The 19,065-nt window shown below is 41.4% G+C and overlaps 1 protein-coding gene across 7 annotated transcripts in view; it reads right to left on the bottom strand.

The window, feature by feature from the left end:
- LNPEP (leucyl and cystinyl aminopeptidase) overlaps nucleotides 1-19,065 on the bottom strand; it is an 82,283-nt gene that overhangs the window by 47,515 nt on the left and 15,703 nt on the right. For 3 of the 7 annotated variants that reach the window (XM_053296111.1, XM_053296113.1, XM_053296117.1), the window contains exons 2-3: nucleotides 1,200-2,040; nucleotides 132-270 (exon numbers count right to left, since the gene is read on the bottom strand). In XM_053296111.1, coding sequence (XP_053152086.1) covers nucleotides 132-270; nucleotides 1,200-2,040 — 980 coding nt within the window. Of the gene's footprint in view, nucleotides 1-131; nucleotides 271-1,199; nucleotides 2,041-4,451; nucleotides 4,470-12,650; nucleotides 12,745-18,846; nucleotides 18,865-19,007; nucleotides 19,026-19,065 lie in introns of those variants that run through there. The other 4 variants (XM_053296112.1, XM_053296115.1, XM_053296114.1 and 1 more) reach the window with 4 other exon arrangements.

Genomic DNA, 19,065 nt, shown 5'->3' with positions numbered 1-19,065 from the left:
GCATTCTGTACCAAACAGCAAAATTCTGTTTTCCAGTGCAAAGCTGGACATGTAACTATATACACACACCAGAGCATAGTATGAACACCCATCCCACTTCCAAAAAGAACAAGTGAATGACATAACTGTACCTTTGGCATATTTGACAGAGCAGAATATTGCTTCTCTCGGTTGACCTTGACTTGAAAAGTGGCTTTGAATGCTGGTTCATCAAAACAGGGGAAGGCTGACCTTGCTGCCAGGGGTTCAAACTGAGTTGCTGCAAGCCACCTGACAAAAAGCACAAGTAGTCATCAAATTATTTCTAAATATACTAAAAGCAAACATGTTTTAAAAACAAAAATTCAAAGCAATTAAGGACAAATCATTATAGTCCTCAGTTGGTTACCCATCTGTTCAAGGAAGGAAGCAGAAAGATTTGTCAGAGTGATCACTATGAATTAGGTGCACGTGAATAAATATTCATTGTGGTATCCCTGGAATTGTTCCGAATATTTGGCCTACTTCATAGGATTTCAATTCCCATGATCCTTAAAAGAATGTTTCCAGAGCCACCCTTATGTCTGCTCCGAGTAGATTTCCACCAGCTGCATCTAGACTTCTGATTCCTGCCCTGTCTTAGTGAACCTTGCCACACATCTGCTTCCCCTAAAGTATTAGAACAGAACACTGAGGTTAACCAAAACATGTTCAAAATTCAATTTTTGATGCAACTACAAACCAGTGCATATGTTATAATTGTAGTATGTGATCAGGTTCCCACAATACACCAACATCTGTCAATGGGACGCAGTTGCCATAAGCCAACATTAGTCCCATCATACATACACAGAGTTCTCGTAATAACTGAAGAACAAAGATTTTGAGAACAAATCCATGTAAAAGTTACTTTTGTGTATACTGATTCTAGTAAAAGAAAAATACATTCTTCTCAGACTGGAATTTCCTAATCGACAACAGCAGGGATAATTTAATAGTAAACTGAACTGAACTATGAATCAGTAGACAGTTTTTGAGTTGGGCTGTATCATTCTCTTCAACACCTATTTTGGTACACATCTTTAGGGGTTAGCTAAATGGAGTGAAGAAAATATTCAGCCATGGTAACTGCATCACTGAGAACACAACTTTAATTCATGCATTATATGCACATGAGGAGATGCAAAACAAGGCAGAAATAAATTGTTTTCTACATTTACCTTTTTTCTGAATGGTCGTCCTTGTAGCCAATTCTGTAAAGCCCAGAATAACTGTTCGATAAATTAGAAAAAAATTCCATGCTGATAATATAGACTTGTCCTGTAAGGAGGGCCTCTGATGCTGAAATTGCAATCTGATCATTTATTGGATATTCCAACAAGTCAACTGATTTTGGCTGGCTCGAGCCTGGTGAAGCAAGGGTTGCCTTGGTAATGTTCAGTTTTGAACTATGAAGTATGATATACTGACTACTCTGGAGGACTTTCACAGTTATCTGAACTGAACCTGAAAATATCATAGTTGTTAGGTTCGGATGCAAAACAATATCATAGTGTATTGGCATAACAGTGTTTGGAAGCCTAATATTCGCCCATGGAAAGACCTTTCCATTTGTTGCCAAAGGATATATAAGTTCCATTGTGTGGTTTTTCTTATGACAGCCTTCTTTGGTAAAGGTACATTTGGGAAGAAGATAGATTGCCATTACTACAGACAGAGCAATCACAAGAACAATGACACAAATCACTGTGGTCCTGACAGATGGTGCAGAGCAAGACCCATCTGAAGTCTGCCTGTAACCAGCATTGTTATTGCGCAGGCCTGTGCTTCTATTCATAAAAGACATTCCCAGAAGCTTGGCTGATGACTCATAATCCTCCTCATCCTCGTCCAATTCATGCTCTCCAAGACCACGCACTAGGAGACGGGAACTCCTTGGTTCATACTCCACTTCATCCGGCTCCAAAGGATGCAAGCAAGGCTCTTTAGCCAAGTCAACCACATCAGGCTCTTCCTCAAACATGCTGTTTTCAATCATATTCCTGGGTAACTGAATTCGATCTAAAAAAGGAACATATTACACGGTGAATAACTGTGTAACATATCTCATATTTCCATACCAAGTGTCGAGTCCCATGTTCAGTACTCAAGTAAAAAGCAACTTGTTATGCTTCTCTATGGTCACATCTCTACACAGCAGCTGTTATAAGCAATAAATTGTTACCAAGTGGATGTCCCAGAGTGCTGGAAAGGTTTTTGCACCAGCTACAGTTAACAATGTCCAATGGGGTAGTGTGGAGATCAAGGCTATCCACTGTGAGTGGCTCTTATCCATTACAGGAGCCATATTAAATCACCACCATTGGAAATACTTCCAATAGCCTTCTATATGGAAGTTGTACCATATACATTGGCCAGTGTGACACTGGTCACACACAGCATGACACTAACGATTCCTGGATACAAACTCTACAGAAAGGAAAGGGAGGGGTGGCTTAGCACTATATATGAAAGAAGGGACAGTATCCAACAAGCTAGAAAACTTAGGGGGACCGGAGTCCTCCACAGAATCATTAGTAGTAACAATACGAGGAATGAAAGGAAACGTGTTACTAGGAATGTGCTATCGTTCTCTGGATCAAAACACTGAGAGTGACCTGGAACTGAAGAAGCAAATCAGAGAGGCATCAAAGAGAGACAGAGCTGTAATAACTACTCTCACATAGACTAGGCAAATTCACATGCGGGTATTAACAGATAAGCCAAAGCAGCAAAGAGGCCATATTTGCAGATGACACTAAACTATTTAGGGTAGTGAAACCTAAAATAGATTGTGAAGAGGTCCAAAAGGATATATCTAAACTGGGCGACAAAATGGCAAATGCGGGTCAATGTAAGCAAGTGTAAAGTGATACATATTGTACAAAAAACCAAAAAAACCCAACTTCACATATACAGTGGTGGGGTCTGAGCTGACTGACCAGGAGAGAATGCTTGGGATTGTAGTGCACAGCTCGTTGAAAGTGTCGACTCAGCTCGTGACAGCTGTGAAAAAGGCAAATTCCATGCTAGGGATCATTAGGAAGGGGATTGAAAATAAAACTGCTAATATTATAATACCCTTATACCAGTGTTCCCTGTAACAGGGATTCCCAGATGTTGTGGACTACATGTCCCATAATCCCTAGCCAAAGGCCACTGCAATTGGGAATGCTGGGAGTTGTAGTCCAGAACATCTGGGAACCCCTGTTACAGGGAGCACTGCCTTATACAAATCTATGGTGCAGCCACATTTGGAGTACTGAGTACAGTTCTGGACATTGTATCTGAAGGAGGACATTGTAGAACTGGAAAAGGTACAGAAGAGGGCAACCAAGATGATCAGGGGCCTGGAGTGCTTTCCTTATGAGGCTAGGCTACAGTATCTGGGACTTTTTAATTTGGAAAAGAGGTGACGATAGGGAAACATGATAGAAGCATATAAAATTATGCATGGAATAGAGAGAGTGGACAGAGAGATTTTTCTCCCTCTCTCAACACTAGAACCAGGGGTCATCCCATGAAACTTAAGGTTGGGAAATTTAGGACTAATAGAAGGAAGTCGCTTTTCACACAGCACATAATTAATCTTTGGAATTCTCTGCCATGGGATGGGGAGATGGCCACTAGCTTGGTTGCTTTTAACAGGGGCTTGGACAAATTCATGGAGAACAGGTCTATCAATGGCTACTAGTTTGGTGGCTATAGACCAGCTCCAACCGCAGAGGCAAAATACCTCTAAATACCAGTTGCAGGGGAGCAACAACAAAAGAGAGGGCATGCCCTCACCTCTTGCCTGTGAGCTTCTTGGAGGCATCTGGTGCGTCACTGTATGAAACCGGATGCTGGACTAGACAGGCCTTGAGTCAGATCCAGCGGGGATGATGTTATGACACACAGAAATACACTGGTGCAGTGAGAGAGTAGCCTAACAGAACCTCCCAACTAACTGCACTGGTGTAACGGGGAAAAGGGGCAATTCGACACCTTCCCCTTTCCAGGAAACCACTTGAAAATATATCTCTGTGTACATATTTTTGGGTGGCACAGAGGGCTTCCTGGGGAAGGAGAAGGTGTCAAATATTGCCACTCTCCCACTGCACTGGTACAGTTAATTCTGTTAGGCTACTCTTTCTTACTGCACTTGTGCATCATTGTTCTATATGCAAGCCAATGGCTTTAAGTAGAGGCATCATACACAGGAAACAGTTTTACAACTCAATGCTTCTCACTGGAAATTCCCCACAGGAGTAAAGAAGATTTTGTAATGTATTCATATACCACAACATTCATACAGTTAGGTTTAATTTGGACAAATAGTAGTTTAGAGTGCCATTAAGCTACATTACTCAAGATAAAATAGCCTATGCTTTGAGCATCCATGCCAATAAACTTCTGGAGAATAGGGAAGGAGAATAGGGAATAACCAAGACCTTGATTTTGCCCGGAAACCTATCGAAAACTGTTCAAGAAAGGCCATGTCCTTGCTCTTGTACTAGAACCCTAAGGGTTGTCTTCCGCTTTGGACATGGCACCATCTGCATCTGACCTGGAATATATATTGCTCCCTAGGAGTAAGCTGCCTAATTTCATATGGCAACAGAAGTAATTACTTCATTAAATAAATAAATAAAATAATTAATGGAGCTAATTTAGGCCAGCTGTGACTCTGCCAGTCGTGGCTTCTCTTTCCCTCCTTTCCTTCCTCCAGCAGTAACAGCTGGGAGTTCTGGTGAGGTGGTTATGATATCATAACCACCTCACCAGAACTCCCAGCTGTTACTGCTGGAGGAAGGAAAGGAGGGAAAGAGAAGCCACGACTGGCAGAGTCACAGCTGGCCTAAATTAGCTCCATTAATTATTTTATTTATTTATTTAATGAAGTAATTACTTCTGTTGCCATATGAAATTAGGCAGCTTACTCCTAGGGAGCAATATATATTCCAGGTCAGATGCAGATGGTGCCATGTCCAAAGCGGAAGACAACCCTTAGGGTTCTAGTACAAGAGCAAGGACATGGCCTTTCTTGAACAGTTTTCGATAGGTTTCCGGGCAAAATCAAGGTCTTGGGTTATAACCTATAAAGCCCTGAACAGCTTAGGCCCTGGGTATTTAAGAGAACATCTTCTTCACTATGAGCCACACCTCCCATTGAGATCATCAGGAAAGGTTCATCTGCAGTTGCCACTGGCTCGTCTGGTGGCTACTCAGGAATGGGCCTTCTCCATTGCTGCCCTAGGCTTTGGAACGTGATCCCTGCTGAAATAAGAACCTCCTCATCTCTTACAATTTTTAAAAAGGAAGTCAAGACACATTTGTTCACCCAGGCTTTTAATTAGATACTGTTTTAATAGTTTGATGGGTTTAAATAGTTTTAACATTGTTTAAATTTTAAATTGTTGTAATGTGTTAACCTTTTTACTTTTGTTATAAACCACCCAGAGACTTGCTTTCTGGGCGATATACAAATGTGTTAATTAATTAATTAAAGATATGCTGAAGGGATGGTTTGAAAATGTAAACTGGTAAATGCCTTCCTTAGTGGTGTGCTGGTGAGGTTGAGTTTGTACTGTGAAGTGAATCTGTTTTTCTTGATGTGAAGATACCATAGGGAAAACTTTGAATGTTGGAACAAACCAGCCTCTCGGCTGGCATCCTGTTCATGGAGCCAATTACAGATTCTTCCTCTACCCCAGGACTTCAGTTCCTCTAGTGAAGGGAAAGAGTACATTTGCAGAATATGAGATAGCATATCTGCCCACTGATTCCACGCTTGGTAGTGCCAATAGCATGATTTAACTAGATGGTCTTCTGGAAGGCTGTCCAGTTTTCCTCAGGAAATTGTTCTGGACTATTTCTAAGTTCTCACTCACTTTTACATTCCACCCCCAAATCTCTACCCCATACAAAAGTTGCGGAATTACTTTGCCCTGAAATAGTAAAGGTAAAGAGTGCCGTCAAGTTGATGTTGACTCCTGGCAACCACAGAGCCCTGCGGTTTTTCTTTGGTAGAATAGAGGAGGGGTTTGCCATTGACATCTCCCATGCACTATGAGATTATGCCTTTCAGCATCTTCCTATATCACTGCTGCTCAATATAGGTGTTTTCCCCATAGTCTGGGTAGTGAGGGGGGGGGGGGAAGGGGAGAAAAAGAAAGAGTGGTTTACATTTCTAATCTGCTGGATTTGAAGTGATGCAAAAGGTGGATCTCAGGCAGGGAGATCCAGGGTTTTATGCCACAGTATGACCTTCACTGAGGGGGAAAGAAGTCTTCAAAGCTTCAGGGCAGACTCCTAAGGGTCTGAGTATCAGGCTGTGATACCTAGACTATGTATGTCACAAACTGAGACCAAGGAGGAGTGAGTGCAAAGAGAAGTGCTGAGCTGGAAAGTTCCAGGGCAGTACTGGGCAGAGAGCACACCTAGGAATTTCACATTTGGAACACATGGTCTTAAGTGCTTGAGCCAATGACAGGGACCATAGAAAACAAAAGGGCACGAGGTCTCCCAAATGGGGAATTTGCAGGGGTTCTCAATGACAGAAGCAGACATGCTAATGACTTGTTATTGGGAGTCATGCAACCCTGTGGATGCACAAGCAGCAGTCAGCAAGAACACAAAGGCAGCAGGGCTTTATGTGTGCCAATTCAGAACAGTAGTCTGATTGCATTAAGGTGTGGTCAGTCAGTAAATTTATTGCTGTCAACAGACCAGAAACAAAGATATGGGAGCATAACAAAAACACCTCAGATGATCAAAAATAACCCCTACCCCAGAGCCACGGAACAGTACTTCCATCAATTTCAATTCACAAGTTGCTTCCTCATAGCAACTGGCGACAAGAATTTAGCCACGGTTACCCTTGGAATTTTGTCTATCAGCAAATATTTCACATAGAATTTGAAATGCAACCCTGTTGATCCTCCTGGCTTCTCGCAGCTTTTGTACTAATGACCAGGGTATCTTGCTACGTTGGGATTATGATACACCTGTTTGCAATGGTTTCATTCCTTCCTAGTCAGTAGGTCTTAGGTAGTGGTACTGAGGGACTGCTGTTCTACCCCATGGACTCTAGCCTATAAAGCTCCACAGAGATCAAGCTTTTCCCCAATGTTGTTTTTTTAACATCCAAATGACACTGCTGGGTAAGGCCGTGCAGAAATTTGGGCTTTAGTGTCTTATCAATATGCAGAGCTGGTCTTGTGGTAGCAAGCATGACTTGTCCCCATAGCTAAGCAGGGTCTGCCCCGGTTGCATATGAATGGGAGACTTGATGTGTGAGCACTGCAAGATATTCCCCTCAGGGGATGAAGCCGCTCTGGGAAGAGCAGAAGGTTCCAAGTTCCCTCCCTGGCTTCTCCAGGATAGGGCTGAGAGAGATTCCTGCCTGCAACCTTGGAGAAGCTGCTGCCAGTCTGTGCAGACAATATTGAGCTAGATAGACCAATGGTCTGACTCAGTATATGGCAGTTTCCTATGTTCCTATGTTCCAATACTCTTATTTCTGTCATCTGACCCCTGCAAAAGCAATACAAGTTCTTCATTAGTGTCTAGGGTCAGCTTTTTGAATAGATGAGGTGAAAATGCATGTGCATGGGCGCACGCACACACACACTTAATCCATACAACTATTAGCTGAGGGTCCTGGCTCTGGATAAGGAATGCAACCTGATCTAGATAGGGGTGGCACTAAAACAGCAGGTCTGTACTTGCAGATAGTCCTGCATCCATTCATTCTGGATGCCCAGGTGGCAACAGTACCTAAGAGTGCCTTCTAGTATGTCAGCTGTGCCCTTTCCTCCAAGAAACCACACCTGACCACTGTTACTGCACTTGCTCATATCCGCATCCTATACATGTACACACCCTATACTTTAAAGCTAAGGGAATTACTCAGGATTTTAGGGGAGGCTGCCTTGTAACACCACAGTCATTCATGTTCTGGTTAGTTATAGGCTGGACTACTGTAATATTCATTATGGAGACGTACTCTTAAGGACAAGCTGGAAACCTCTATCAGTCCAGAATATGGCACCCAATATTTTAACGGGAACCAGCAGATTAGATCATCATGCCAGTCCTTACCAGCTCCATTGGCTGCCAATTTGTTTTTGTACTCAGTTCAAACTGCTGGTTTTAATGATCTTTAAGGTCCTAAGCAGCCTGAACCAAGGTGTCTCAATAATTGTCTCTTCCCTATTAAACCCATCTGTGATCTTCACTCCTTTGCATTCCCCCACTATCTGAAGTATGGTGGGTGTCCTCAAAGCACAGGATTAGGACTGTGCAAAGCTTGAGGGTCTATCCAGGTTCTACCTGCCTTGAACCTTTTGGGCCTGAAGCACTGAAGTGGAGTTCAAGCAAAGCAAACGGGGCTGAACTCTTTTGCTCCTCACAGCTTTTCTTCAGCTCAGCCACCGTCCCCACCTCTCAAACTACTTACCAGGACCAGCAGAGGCTAGGAGATAAAGCTCTAGTCTTTCTCTTCCTTCTTTCCTGAGAGAGAGCAAATAGTCGTGCTTTGGGACTTCTTCTTTTTTTTTAAAGGACACACTTTTACCTTCTCCCATGGAGTCCCAAGAGATGGTGAGGGTGCTCTTGGTACAGCATTTTTAACCTGCAGCAAGGGTTGTAGTCTCAGGGCGGGAAAACCCTTACAAATCCTAGGAGCATCTGCACTATTGGGACTCTATGGGAAATATAGTAGGCAATTTCCCACCCCAAGGAAAAACATTTATCTAGAGTACAGATAAGTATTAATATTGCATTGTTGAAAGTAACCAACTACTCAAACTGGTTATGCTTTTCTGGATTTATTCTTGGAAACTTCTAATTCTGTATTTAGAAGGGTAAGCATTCCTGGTCTTGGACAAATTCCTGAATCCAGTTCTTTCTGAAAACATTCTGTAATACTGCAAGATACACTAATGTAATTAGCCAGTATGACTGTATGCAATCCTACAATCCCAGTGAGCAATCCTATAATTAATCAGCTATTCTGACTGCAGGGGTCACATGTAAGAAGAGACAGAAAGGGAACTCTGATCTAGCCAAGATATCACATATGTGGAACATAAAATTCAATTATTCTTCTGGCTGGGGGTCTTTTCTGCAGGAGGAAAACACATGTTTGGGAACAGCAAGTCTGAATGCAGAGTTTGTTTTTAAGACTCCTGACTTTTAAGACTATTGAATAGACGTTTAAAAAACTAGTTTTATGGGGCCTCAGAGGATAACTTCTAAACTTAAACCCATGTTGCAAATCTTGCAACAGATAGTATTACCAGTTAAGAGTCTAAAACTCCTCTGTAGCCCCTCTTACACAATCTTCTACATGAAACTAAGAACTCCTGCAACTACAAATGATTACAGTGAGGCCAGTGACAGACATTTCACACTTAGACCTCAATCCAATGAAAATCCTAAGGGAAAGCAATGGAACAAATTAGTGACAACTAAAAACACTCAGCTTTCAGCCTTTGTCTGCTAGCTTCAAAAGGCTAGTGACTCCTTCGGTCTAAAGAAAGATTTAAGTTTGGGCGGTATATAAATGTGATGAATAAATATAAATAAATAAATGAGAAAGTCATGTGCGGTGGAAGAGGAGCAGGTATAGACCTATATGTGTGTCACCACCACCACCACACGTGTGTCGCCACCACCGCACCGCAAGAAGCCACGGCGAGCAGCAGAGGAGCAGGTATGGTGGACCTGCTCTCCTTAATCTTAAAGTGCCTGGACTGCCCCTTTGAATCATGCACAAATCTCAATTTGTGCACAACCCTACCTTCTTGAGGCATCCCCAGTTTGCTATAAGACCCAGGAAGCAGCAATTTGCATTTGCTGATTATATGCCTTCCAGATACAAATGCAAGTAATACACGCTAATAGTGTAATGTAAGAAATTTCTCAAGAATAAATAGACACTAACACAATCTAGTATATTCCATAGAATAACGGAATAAATCAGGCAGTCACCAAATTAACAGATCTCCTGCTCCAAATGCATACAGCCCCAACCTACAAGATGTAAGTCCACTCTGGTAGGAAGTAGAAGGCACAAGAAATTATCCACACTGTTCTTGAATTCTCTGCACACTGACCTACCCAGTTTCCAAGCAGACAAGTGCTACTGAAGTGTCTATATTCACAATATATCAGGAACTGTGTCAATGCTTGGTTGTCTTGTGCACCCCCATCACCCCCAGTTCTCTTCTTTAAGCAGAAGTATTCCATATTAGAATTTTTCAGTACATCCAAGGGGTGCAGAGGCTAACATACAGAATATTCTTCAAGCCTGTTGCCCTATATGGCCTTTTATTAGATGTGGTAAGAGATATGGGATAAGGACTCTTTTTGCTTGTTTATGAGCCAAAATGCTTTGGACATAGAGTGACAAATTGATTTGAGTTTGGCTCCAATGTACCTTAGGGCTTGGAAGCTGACCTATAGTATTATTGTTCACAACTTGCGATTCCAGAATATTTTATAGCTTATGCACTGGCTAGGTTTGATGTATTGTCCTGTGCGGTTTCAGAGGGTAGATACAGAGGAAGATTCCTTATAAGGAACAATTCTGTCTGTATTGAATTAATGCTATAGAGAATATTGGTCATGTGTTGTTATATTGTAGATTTTATCAAGATCTGGGTGTATCATTAATTTTTCCACTTTAAAATAATATGCCACAGAGAGAAAGAGGATGAATCATAAATCTCATCAGATCAATGATTTGATGAGATATACAATAAAGCCAAATTTTGTGTTGCTGCTATGCAAATTCACCAGCAAATTCTGGCTACTGGGTGAGATCTAAAATAAGGTAAGCATTTGTTATCTAATTAACAAGTGTGATAAGGTATTTTAGAACTGCGCAGTTACTGATCAAGTAGTGTAAAAGCATTTATCTTCTTCCAGCCTGCCCCCACAACTGCTCCAAGGATTTTGCTCCTCATAGTGGCTGCACTGTGTGATCTCAGAGATGCATCTCAGAACCCTTTGCAATGTTGGTTGAGGATGCTGAGGCACATATATTGGAAGGCTGCTGCTTCTCTGGCATCCCTTGAGCAACTCTGTTGGTCTCAAAGATCTCTCATCCTATAACTTAAAGCAAGAGGAAAGATCTGGCCTGGATACATTTGACCATTTCTGACTGCCACACCTCATCATAAAAAAAAGTTATTGAGTCTACTGGTTGCAAGACCAAGTGAGATTAAAAGCCACAGTCTTCAAGAGCACAGTCAGGTGCCCTCAGCACTGCTCCTCCTTGTCCAGAGGAAAGCATTTTCAAAGTTGGAATCTGCAAATAGTCTTAATATGCAACCTTTTAATAATAATATCAAAATACTCCCCAGCACTACTCTATGTATCCCCAGAGAAAGGTTTAAATATGGTTCTATACCCAGCAAATAGAGTCCCATTCTAATTAAGGAACCAACATTCAGTTATACACCTGTTTCTCCATAAAGAGCCACTTCCTGCTTTACTTCAGGAAAGGCAGGTGCACATTCAGCTGTCTTCAGGCGCATGACAAATGCTTTGCTGACATAAGGCTCACAGAGACAAATACACATCCCCAAATTCATTTCCAGACTTTTCCCCTTGGATATTATCAAGAGTCACATGGATGGCAGAGGAGTTTTAACCCCTCTTAAAGACAGATTTGCAATTCTAATATTTCTGATGGTGCTCCCTAGTTACAAAAATATTAACCCAAGGATTTTAATTTCAGAGGAAAGCCAGTGTGAAATACTACAACGAGTTGTGAAAGATGTGCTCCCCTATCACTGTACAATAAGCCAGTGTTCATCACTGAAAGGCCCAGGAGCCAGTGACTGCTCCTATCAGCCCTAAGTGCAGCTCCCTGACTAATTGTTTATTAGGCCTGTAAAAAGCTTCAGCTGCAGCCAAATATTCCACACAGGTCTCCTGACACCATACAGTGCTGTACTTTTTCCAGCACTGCCAGGGCTCTCTTGAACACCCCCAGTACCAGCTTGGAAGGTGTGCATGGAACACTGGAAAATGTAGTCCTTCCCAGCACTTTCCCCATAGAGCTCTATAGGGAAAGTGTGGGAAGGACTACACTTCCCAGCAGTCCGAGTGTATCTTCCTAGAAAGTGCTGGGGCTTGATAGGGCTCCATTTCTCTTAAAGCACCCCCCTCACACACACACACACTGCTAGGAAAGCACAGCACTCACAGAGGTCAGACAGTAGGAAATGGCTCTCACTCAGATTTTTTTTTTTTTTTTTTTTGGTGGCCAAAATAGCCCTCACTGAAAATAGTGAAGATTTGTTTAGCACATTTTAATACCACCCCACTGTCACTGCCATAAGCATTTTGCAATGTGGTTCAACATGGTTGCTATGCATAGACAGCACAGCCAGTTCAATGATTCACGAGTCAAGTATTCAACCAAGGCTTACATGGATGCCAATCTGCCTTGTCCCTGATACAGGAGGAACTCAATATTCATGGGGGTTCTGTTCCCAGCTGCAACCACAAATACGGAAACTATGAATATCAAGTCATTGGGGCTATAGGATTGCAGGGGGTAGGTTGCCGGTCATCGGGAAAATGATAGAAAATCAGCCAAATTTTGGTGGGAAATGCGGGGCGGAGCTCCCTACCATGCTTCACTGGTCCCCTGAGTTGCACTGTCCGAAAATCTCCTCCAAATCAGCTGGAAATGGCCATTGAAAAAAATGGAGCCATTTTGAAGCTCTGAAACACAAAATGACCTCCATAAATGGCCTCCCTGATCATATCTGGCCACCTCCAACCCACGGATATGCGAGTGTGGTCTTTTCCCTCCACACCCCCATATTCCAAGGTCAGTTGTCTTTTACCCAACTGCGGATACGCAAACCTGTAGATAATGAATCTGTAGATATCAAGGTTCTCCTGTATTAAGTTTTATGGTGTCCACAATGCAAAGCTCAGCAAGTTTCTAATACACAGGATTTGTCATGTCCAGATCTGAATCAGTGTGTTGCGATCAGTAGAAATTACATTTACATATCAGAGTCAGGTTATTATTACTACTGTTTTGTACAGTTTCATTGACAAGTAACATAGCACCCTGAAATTGTACCCCATAGAACCAGCCAAAAAAACCCCTAAAGCTAAACTAAACCAAAAAAATTAAACTAAAGCAAAAACAAACAAACCCTAAAGCTAAACTAAACCAAAAAACCCCCCATAAAGCTAAACTAAATGAAACATACTTTGGCACATATATTCAGGACATAATCAATATGCTTTTACGGCATTGCTGGATGCAACAAAAGCTATGTATGGGAATCAGTCTATTGATTCCATCCTCTCCAACTCCATTATCACAGCCCCAATGTATCTTCAATGATTCGTTATATATAATCATCCTTTCCACCAGTCTCTAGAGATCTTGCCTGTAACATAACAGACCTGCTTCCTAGAAAGTATGTGAATCTATGTGCTTAGGCTTTCATAGAGAAATCTGCTTTTTTAAAAAACAATTTTCACATTTTATATGAATTATATCTGAGAGTGTGGTTTCTTTTTTTAAAGGCATACAAGAGGGTGGGGAACAGTGATGATCCTGTAGCACATCATCATAAACATACTGAGACAAGCTTTTGTGGACCAGAGGTGCATGACGTTGTCTCCTCGGGAGAAAGGAGGATATGAAAGTAGTATTTATAAGAAATATGCAAACTAGGGAAAAACTATACAAGGCAACAAAAATAAAAAATAAAAAATGAGGAAGATTCAGGATACTGAAGCAAGTTGAGACAGAGAATACAACAAAGCAGGATCTCTGTCTAGGCACATGAAAACGAGAGTTAGTCTGTCAAGCTTTCTAAATGTTGTTTAAAAGCTACAATATAACAAAAACAGGGTTGGCCCCAATTAGGAGTTCATGCACACAGTGTGAGGGACAGATGTTGGGTTCTGAATCACAAACAGGGAAGAACATGCCAAGATTAGCAGGTCTATATGACACACCTGATCTCAGCATATTCTTCTCAAAACTGAAAGTAGGGCACGTTCTCAGGGCTCCAGACACACCACTGTACCTCAGGTTTGGTGTGATGTGTGCAGAGAAGCCTTGTTCTACTGGCTGCCTGCACAGTCTTCTAAGAGGATGTGCATAATATTGCAGGAGTCCCACCATTTCCCAAGTACCTCTTTGAAAAAAACAAAACACAACAACTACCATGATACACATAAACCTGTACCTTATGCAGTGTGAACATAGTTTACTTTCTCAAAGAGTGTGGGGTTATCACAACCAGCACTCATTTTGTCAGAAAGCCTTGCCCATATGGCTAGCTTCTTCTGAAAAGTTCAAAAGGTTTCCCCAGTACATACCATTAAATGTTTGTTAGGGCACAGTCTGTAATATCCCAGTTTTGTTTCACAATCAGCGTGCTAAGGGGAGTTTTAGAATATTGCATTCTATATGGAAATAATGTTGCCAGCAAGATTCTGTGCAGCAGCCTGAAAACTGAGATGGTAACAACTTAATTGTAACAGAGATTTTTGCATAACCTCATGTGGTGTTATCAAGTTTTACTGTTTTGATCTTGTTTTGCTTTATGCTGATTTATATTTTGGTGTGTATGTTGACCGTAACAAATTATTACTTACTAATGTTGCTCCAACTGTGCAAGATGTTGCAGTCATATATCTAGAGCCAGACTGCTGCCAAAAGAAGAGTTTTCCATTCCCAATCATGTAAAAGTTACCAGCCTGAAGATTAACTTCTTCATGTAGAAAACAAGAGGAATCCCATGGACAATTAGTCTTGTGACAAATACATAAAAGTCCTATTCACTGGATATAATCACAGCAGGAAGCCACACCTGCAAAACTACATTTGGAATTCAGTTTCCTGTGCCTTTCATGCAAGATTTTGATCTTATGAATTGGACCTGTGCAAGACCAGGTTTCAAGCAAAGTGAAATTGACCCAGGGCAGAAACTGATAGGAGTTTGAGAGAAGCTTTGTACACGGACTTTTCTTTTGCCCCACTGCCATCGGATTTAAGCTATACAAAAACCTGAGAACTGCTGACCAGAGATGAATGTCGAATATGAGAGAGCGCAGATGAGAGAGTGAGTGAGGCCTGTTGTTGACCAGGCAAAGTCATTTTGTGTAGATTACAATGCTAAGAAAGTTCAAGAAATGAAATCCAGGGAGCTCTAATACATTTACAGAAACTGCAATAATGGAGTGGTTGACCTAACCCCCCAAATGGGGTTAGGTTCCTTAGCTAAACAATGAACTCGGCAGAAAGAGAGGATGAAGGAGAGAGAGAGAGAGAGAGAGAGAGAGAGAGAGAAGCTATTTAAACGTTAAACTTTGCCACACATCCTCTGAGAAGCGCAGGGAGGTGTAAAGATTAAATAGTCACTCCCCCTGCCGCTCAGCTAATGCACAGGGACATTTAAAGAAGGGGTGAAAGAGGCAAGAGGGGATGGAGCAACACACACCTCTTGAACTGCTTCTTTCACTCTTCCTACATGCCAGCTGAGAAGTGGGGAGAGTGGCTATTTAAACTGTATATCAATTTAGTGAAAGGGAATAGAAAAGCATGAATAACCAAAACCACCCCCTGCAGTAACAAAATTAATAATACAGGGAGGTGGCCTGCAACAGGCAAAACTGCTGTTCAAGGGCCACCTGTATACGTCATAGAATTATGTATTAATGTGCTTGCAAAACGGAAGTAAAAAGTTTGAAATTTGTAGGATTTTAGCATCAAATATTCTTCATTTTATCAGCTAATTACCATATATGGTAAGTTTGAGTCATAGTAAATTTGAGTCTGAGAAGTATCTTTTGCTTTTCTTGAGCATGATGCATTTTGGAATTATTGATCTGAATACCGAGTGCTAAAAATATCTACTGAGAACTATTAAAATATGATATTCAAAATTTCTTCTAAAAAATTACAAAAACCATTCTTTAAACTTTTCCCTCCAAGCATATTCTAGTGTAAGTAGTAGTGTATTCAGCAAATTTAAGTGGCAGGATTGTTCATGCAAAATTTGGTGTCTGTAGACAGCCAGGAAAACCAACAAACGGATCATAGAACAAATCAATCCCGATTTTTCACTTGAGACATAAATGACCAGGCTCAAACTATCATACTTTGGACACATTATTAGAAGACCCAGCTCCCTTGAGAAGTCCATAGTGCTGGGAAAAGTTGAAGGAAAGAGAAGAAGAAGACAACCAGCAGCAAGGTGGATGGACTCAATTACGATAAAATGAATGCACCACTGAGAGACACAAAAGGCCAAGTTGAAGACAGATAATCCAGGAGAGAATCTACCTATGTGGTTGCTAAGAGTCAACACTGACTTGATGGCACTTAATCAACCAAGCAGGTCATCAGAAAGTATGTCTATTTCATGCAAAGCAACCAACCAAACCAATTCTTCAAAATATGAGACACGTGCAAAATACTATTTTCCAAATCATATCCGAAAAAAGAACAAAAGCACCCTTGAAGCCAACCACTATTCAGCTTTCCCTGCATCTTCTATTCCATGCCTTACCCACTTTCACTGTCCAAAGGCACTCAAGGCAGCGTACAATATAATCCTATAATGGATTATATTTCATATGAAATCTCCCTGAAATTATCTGAGCATGACTTCAAAGTGGGCCACACAAATCTCACTGGAGAATTCAGGGTGTGCCCCCACAATCTGCATTCCACCAAAATAAATTTATTAAAATGGATGCAGTTAACAAGATGATATGCAACATTATGCTAGTAATTTAAATCTTCTGTCAACATGCTCAGAGAGTTATTCAGTTGGTGAACAAGAAAGATGTTCCCTGCATAACAAATCTTGGTAAATTAAAAAAAAAAAATCACTTGAAGATGAGATTTATGTGACTTGCAGTTTTAACTATTATTCCAAAAAGCATGGAAATTGTGAGTTAACTAGTCATCTTTACTGCTTAAATAGCACAGAAAACATTGTACAGACTTGTATAGTATGTTGGCTTTACAAATTAGGCTCCATGCACCCATATTGTGCCTTGGTCTTTCAACTCAATACTGGGCTGGGAAGGAATGTATGCAGGAAGAAATTCAACAGGTACAGCTTCAATCACATGCTATATCTGCATTTAATGGAACTTCTGATTGATTATCTGTACAATGCACAGTGATTTCCCAAAATGTCACCTACTGCAGTAAAATGTCCTGGCAGAATTCTGCAGAATTAGCTTCCCCAATCCCACTTTCATAACAACAGCCCTGCTTGGATCAGGCCCAGGGCCCATCTAGTCCAGCATCCTGTTTCACACAGTGACCCACCAGATGCCTCCACAGGCAAGAGGTGAGGGCATCCCCTCTCTTTTGCTGTTGCTCTCCTGCAACTGGTTTTTAGAGGCATTTTGCCTGAGGCTGGAGATGGTCTATAGCCACCAAACTAGCCACTGATTGACCTGTCCTCCATGAATTTGTCCAAGCCCCTTTTAAAAGCAACCAAGCTAGTGGCCATCACAATATCCCATGGCAGAGAATTCCGATAGATTAATTATGCACTGTGTGAAAAGGGAATGTACTTCCTTCTGTTGGTCCTAAATTTCCTGGCCTTCAGTTTCATGGGATGGCCCCTGGTTCTAGTGTTGTGTGAAAGAGAGAAAAATCTCTCTGTCCACTTTCTCTACTCCATGCATAATTTTATACACCTCTATCATGTCTGCCCATAGTCGCCTCTTTTCCAAACTAAAAAGTCCCAGATACCGTTGCCTTGCTTCATAAGGAAGGTGCTCCAGGCCCCTGATCATCTTGGTTGCCCTCTTCTGTACCTTTTCCAGTTCTACAATGTCCTTCTTAAGATATGGTTACCAGAACTGTACTCAGTACTCCAAGTGTGGCCACACCATAAATTTGTATAAGGGCATAATAATATTTATTTATTCATTCAATTTAAATACCTTCCAAAAGTGGCTAAGGGCAGTTTACATCAAAATAAAACAATTAAAATCAATTAAAAACAAAACTATAAAACAGCATAAAACTAATTAACAATTAAAATATTTAAACAGTTAAAAACCATGGAAAATCATATTAGCAACTTTATTTTCAATCCCCTTCCTAATGATCCTTAACATGGAATTTTACTTTTTCACAGCTGTCACGAACTGAGTCAACACTTTCAATGAGCTGTCCACCACAACCACAAGATCTCTCTCCTAGTCAGTCACTGACAGCTCAGGCCCCATCAGTGTGAAGTTGGGGATTTTTGACCCAATGTGCATCATTTTACACTCGCTTACATTGAACTGCATTTGCCATTTTGTCTCCCACTCTCCCAGTTTGGAGAGATCCTTTTGGAGCACCTCACAATCTGTTTTGGATTTCACTACCCTAAATAGTTTAGTCATCAGCAAATTTGGCCACCTCGCAGCTAATGCCAATTTCTAGATCATTTATGAATAAATTAAAGATCACTGGTCCCAGTACATATCCCTAGGGGACTACACTTGTTTCTTCCCTCCATTGTGAAAACTGTCCATTTATTTATACTATTACCAGCTACACTTTTTCTACATGGCTACTAGGAGCCTCCTGTTTGCAGTTGCATCTCCAGGCTTGGAGATTGCACTCTGGATATGCTCAGGAACTTCACTGCAATGTGAGCTCTCAGTTTAGAGTACAAGTGGAGACAGGTCACTTAGTTGGCAGTTGGCTAGTCACCCCTAGATTTGGCTGCAAACAAAGAGAATTGGAACAGGGACCAGATGCACTATCCCTCCCCATGTGGGAGCCCCAACTAAGTAGACTCAAGAGTTAACTATAGCGAGTTAACTGACATCCAAGGCCGCTTTGAATGCAGAGTGAACTATCTTAACTCCCCTCATCCTCTCACAAGAGATAACAACATGCTAAGGAGCCAGTTATTCCAAGCAGGAAGAAAAGTAGGTAAGGCAGCGAGGCAAAGGTCTCCCCATCACAAAGGAGATGAGTCATAGACCTAAAGGTGTACCCCATTGAAATCATTGATAGGACTACTGGAGAGCCCATCCCAGCAC

Source organism: Hemicordylus capensis, chromosome 2, assembly GCF_027244095.1.
Source record: "Hemicordylus capensis ecotype Gifberg chromosome 2, rHemCap1.1.pri, whole genome shotgun sequence".
Lineage (NCBI taxonomy): Eukaryota > Metazoa > Chordata > Lepidosauria > Squamata > Cordylidae > Hemicordylus > Hemicordylus capensis.
The sequence above is the reverse complement of the archived record's forward strand: the minus strand, read 5'-3'. Positions and strand labels throughout refer to the sequence as shown.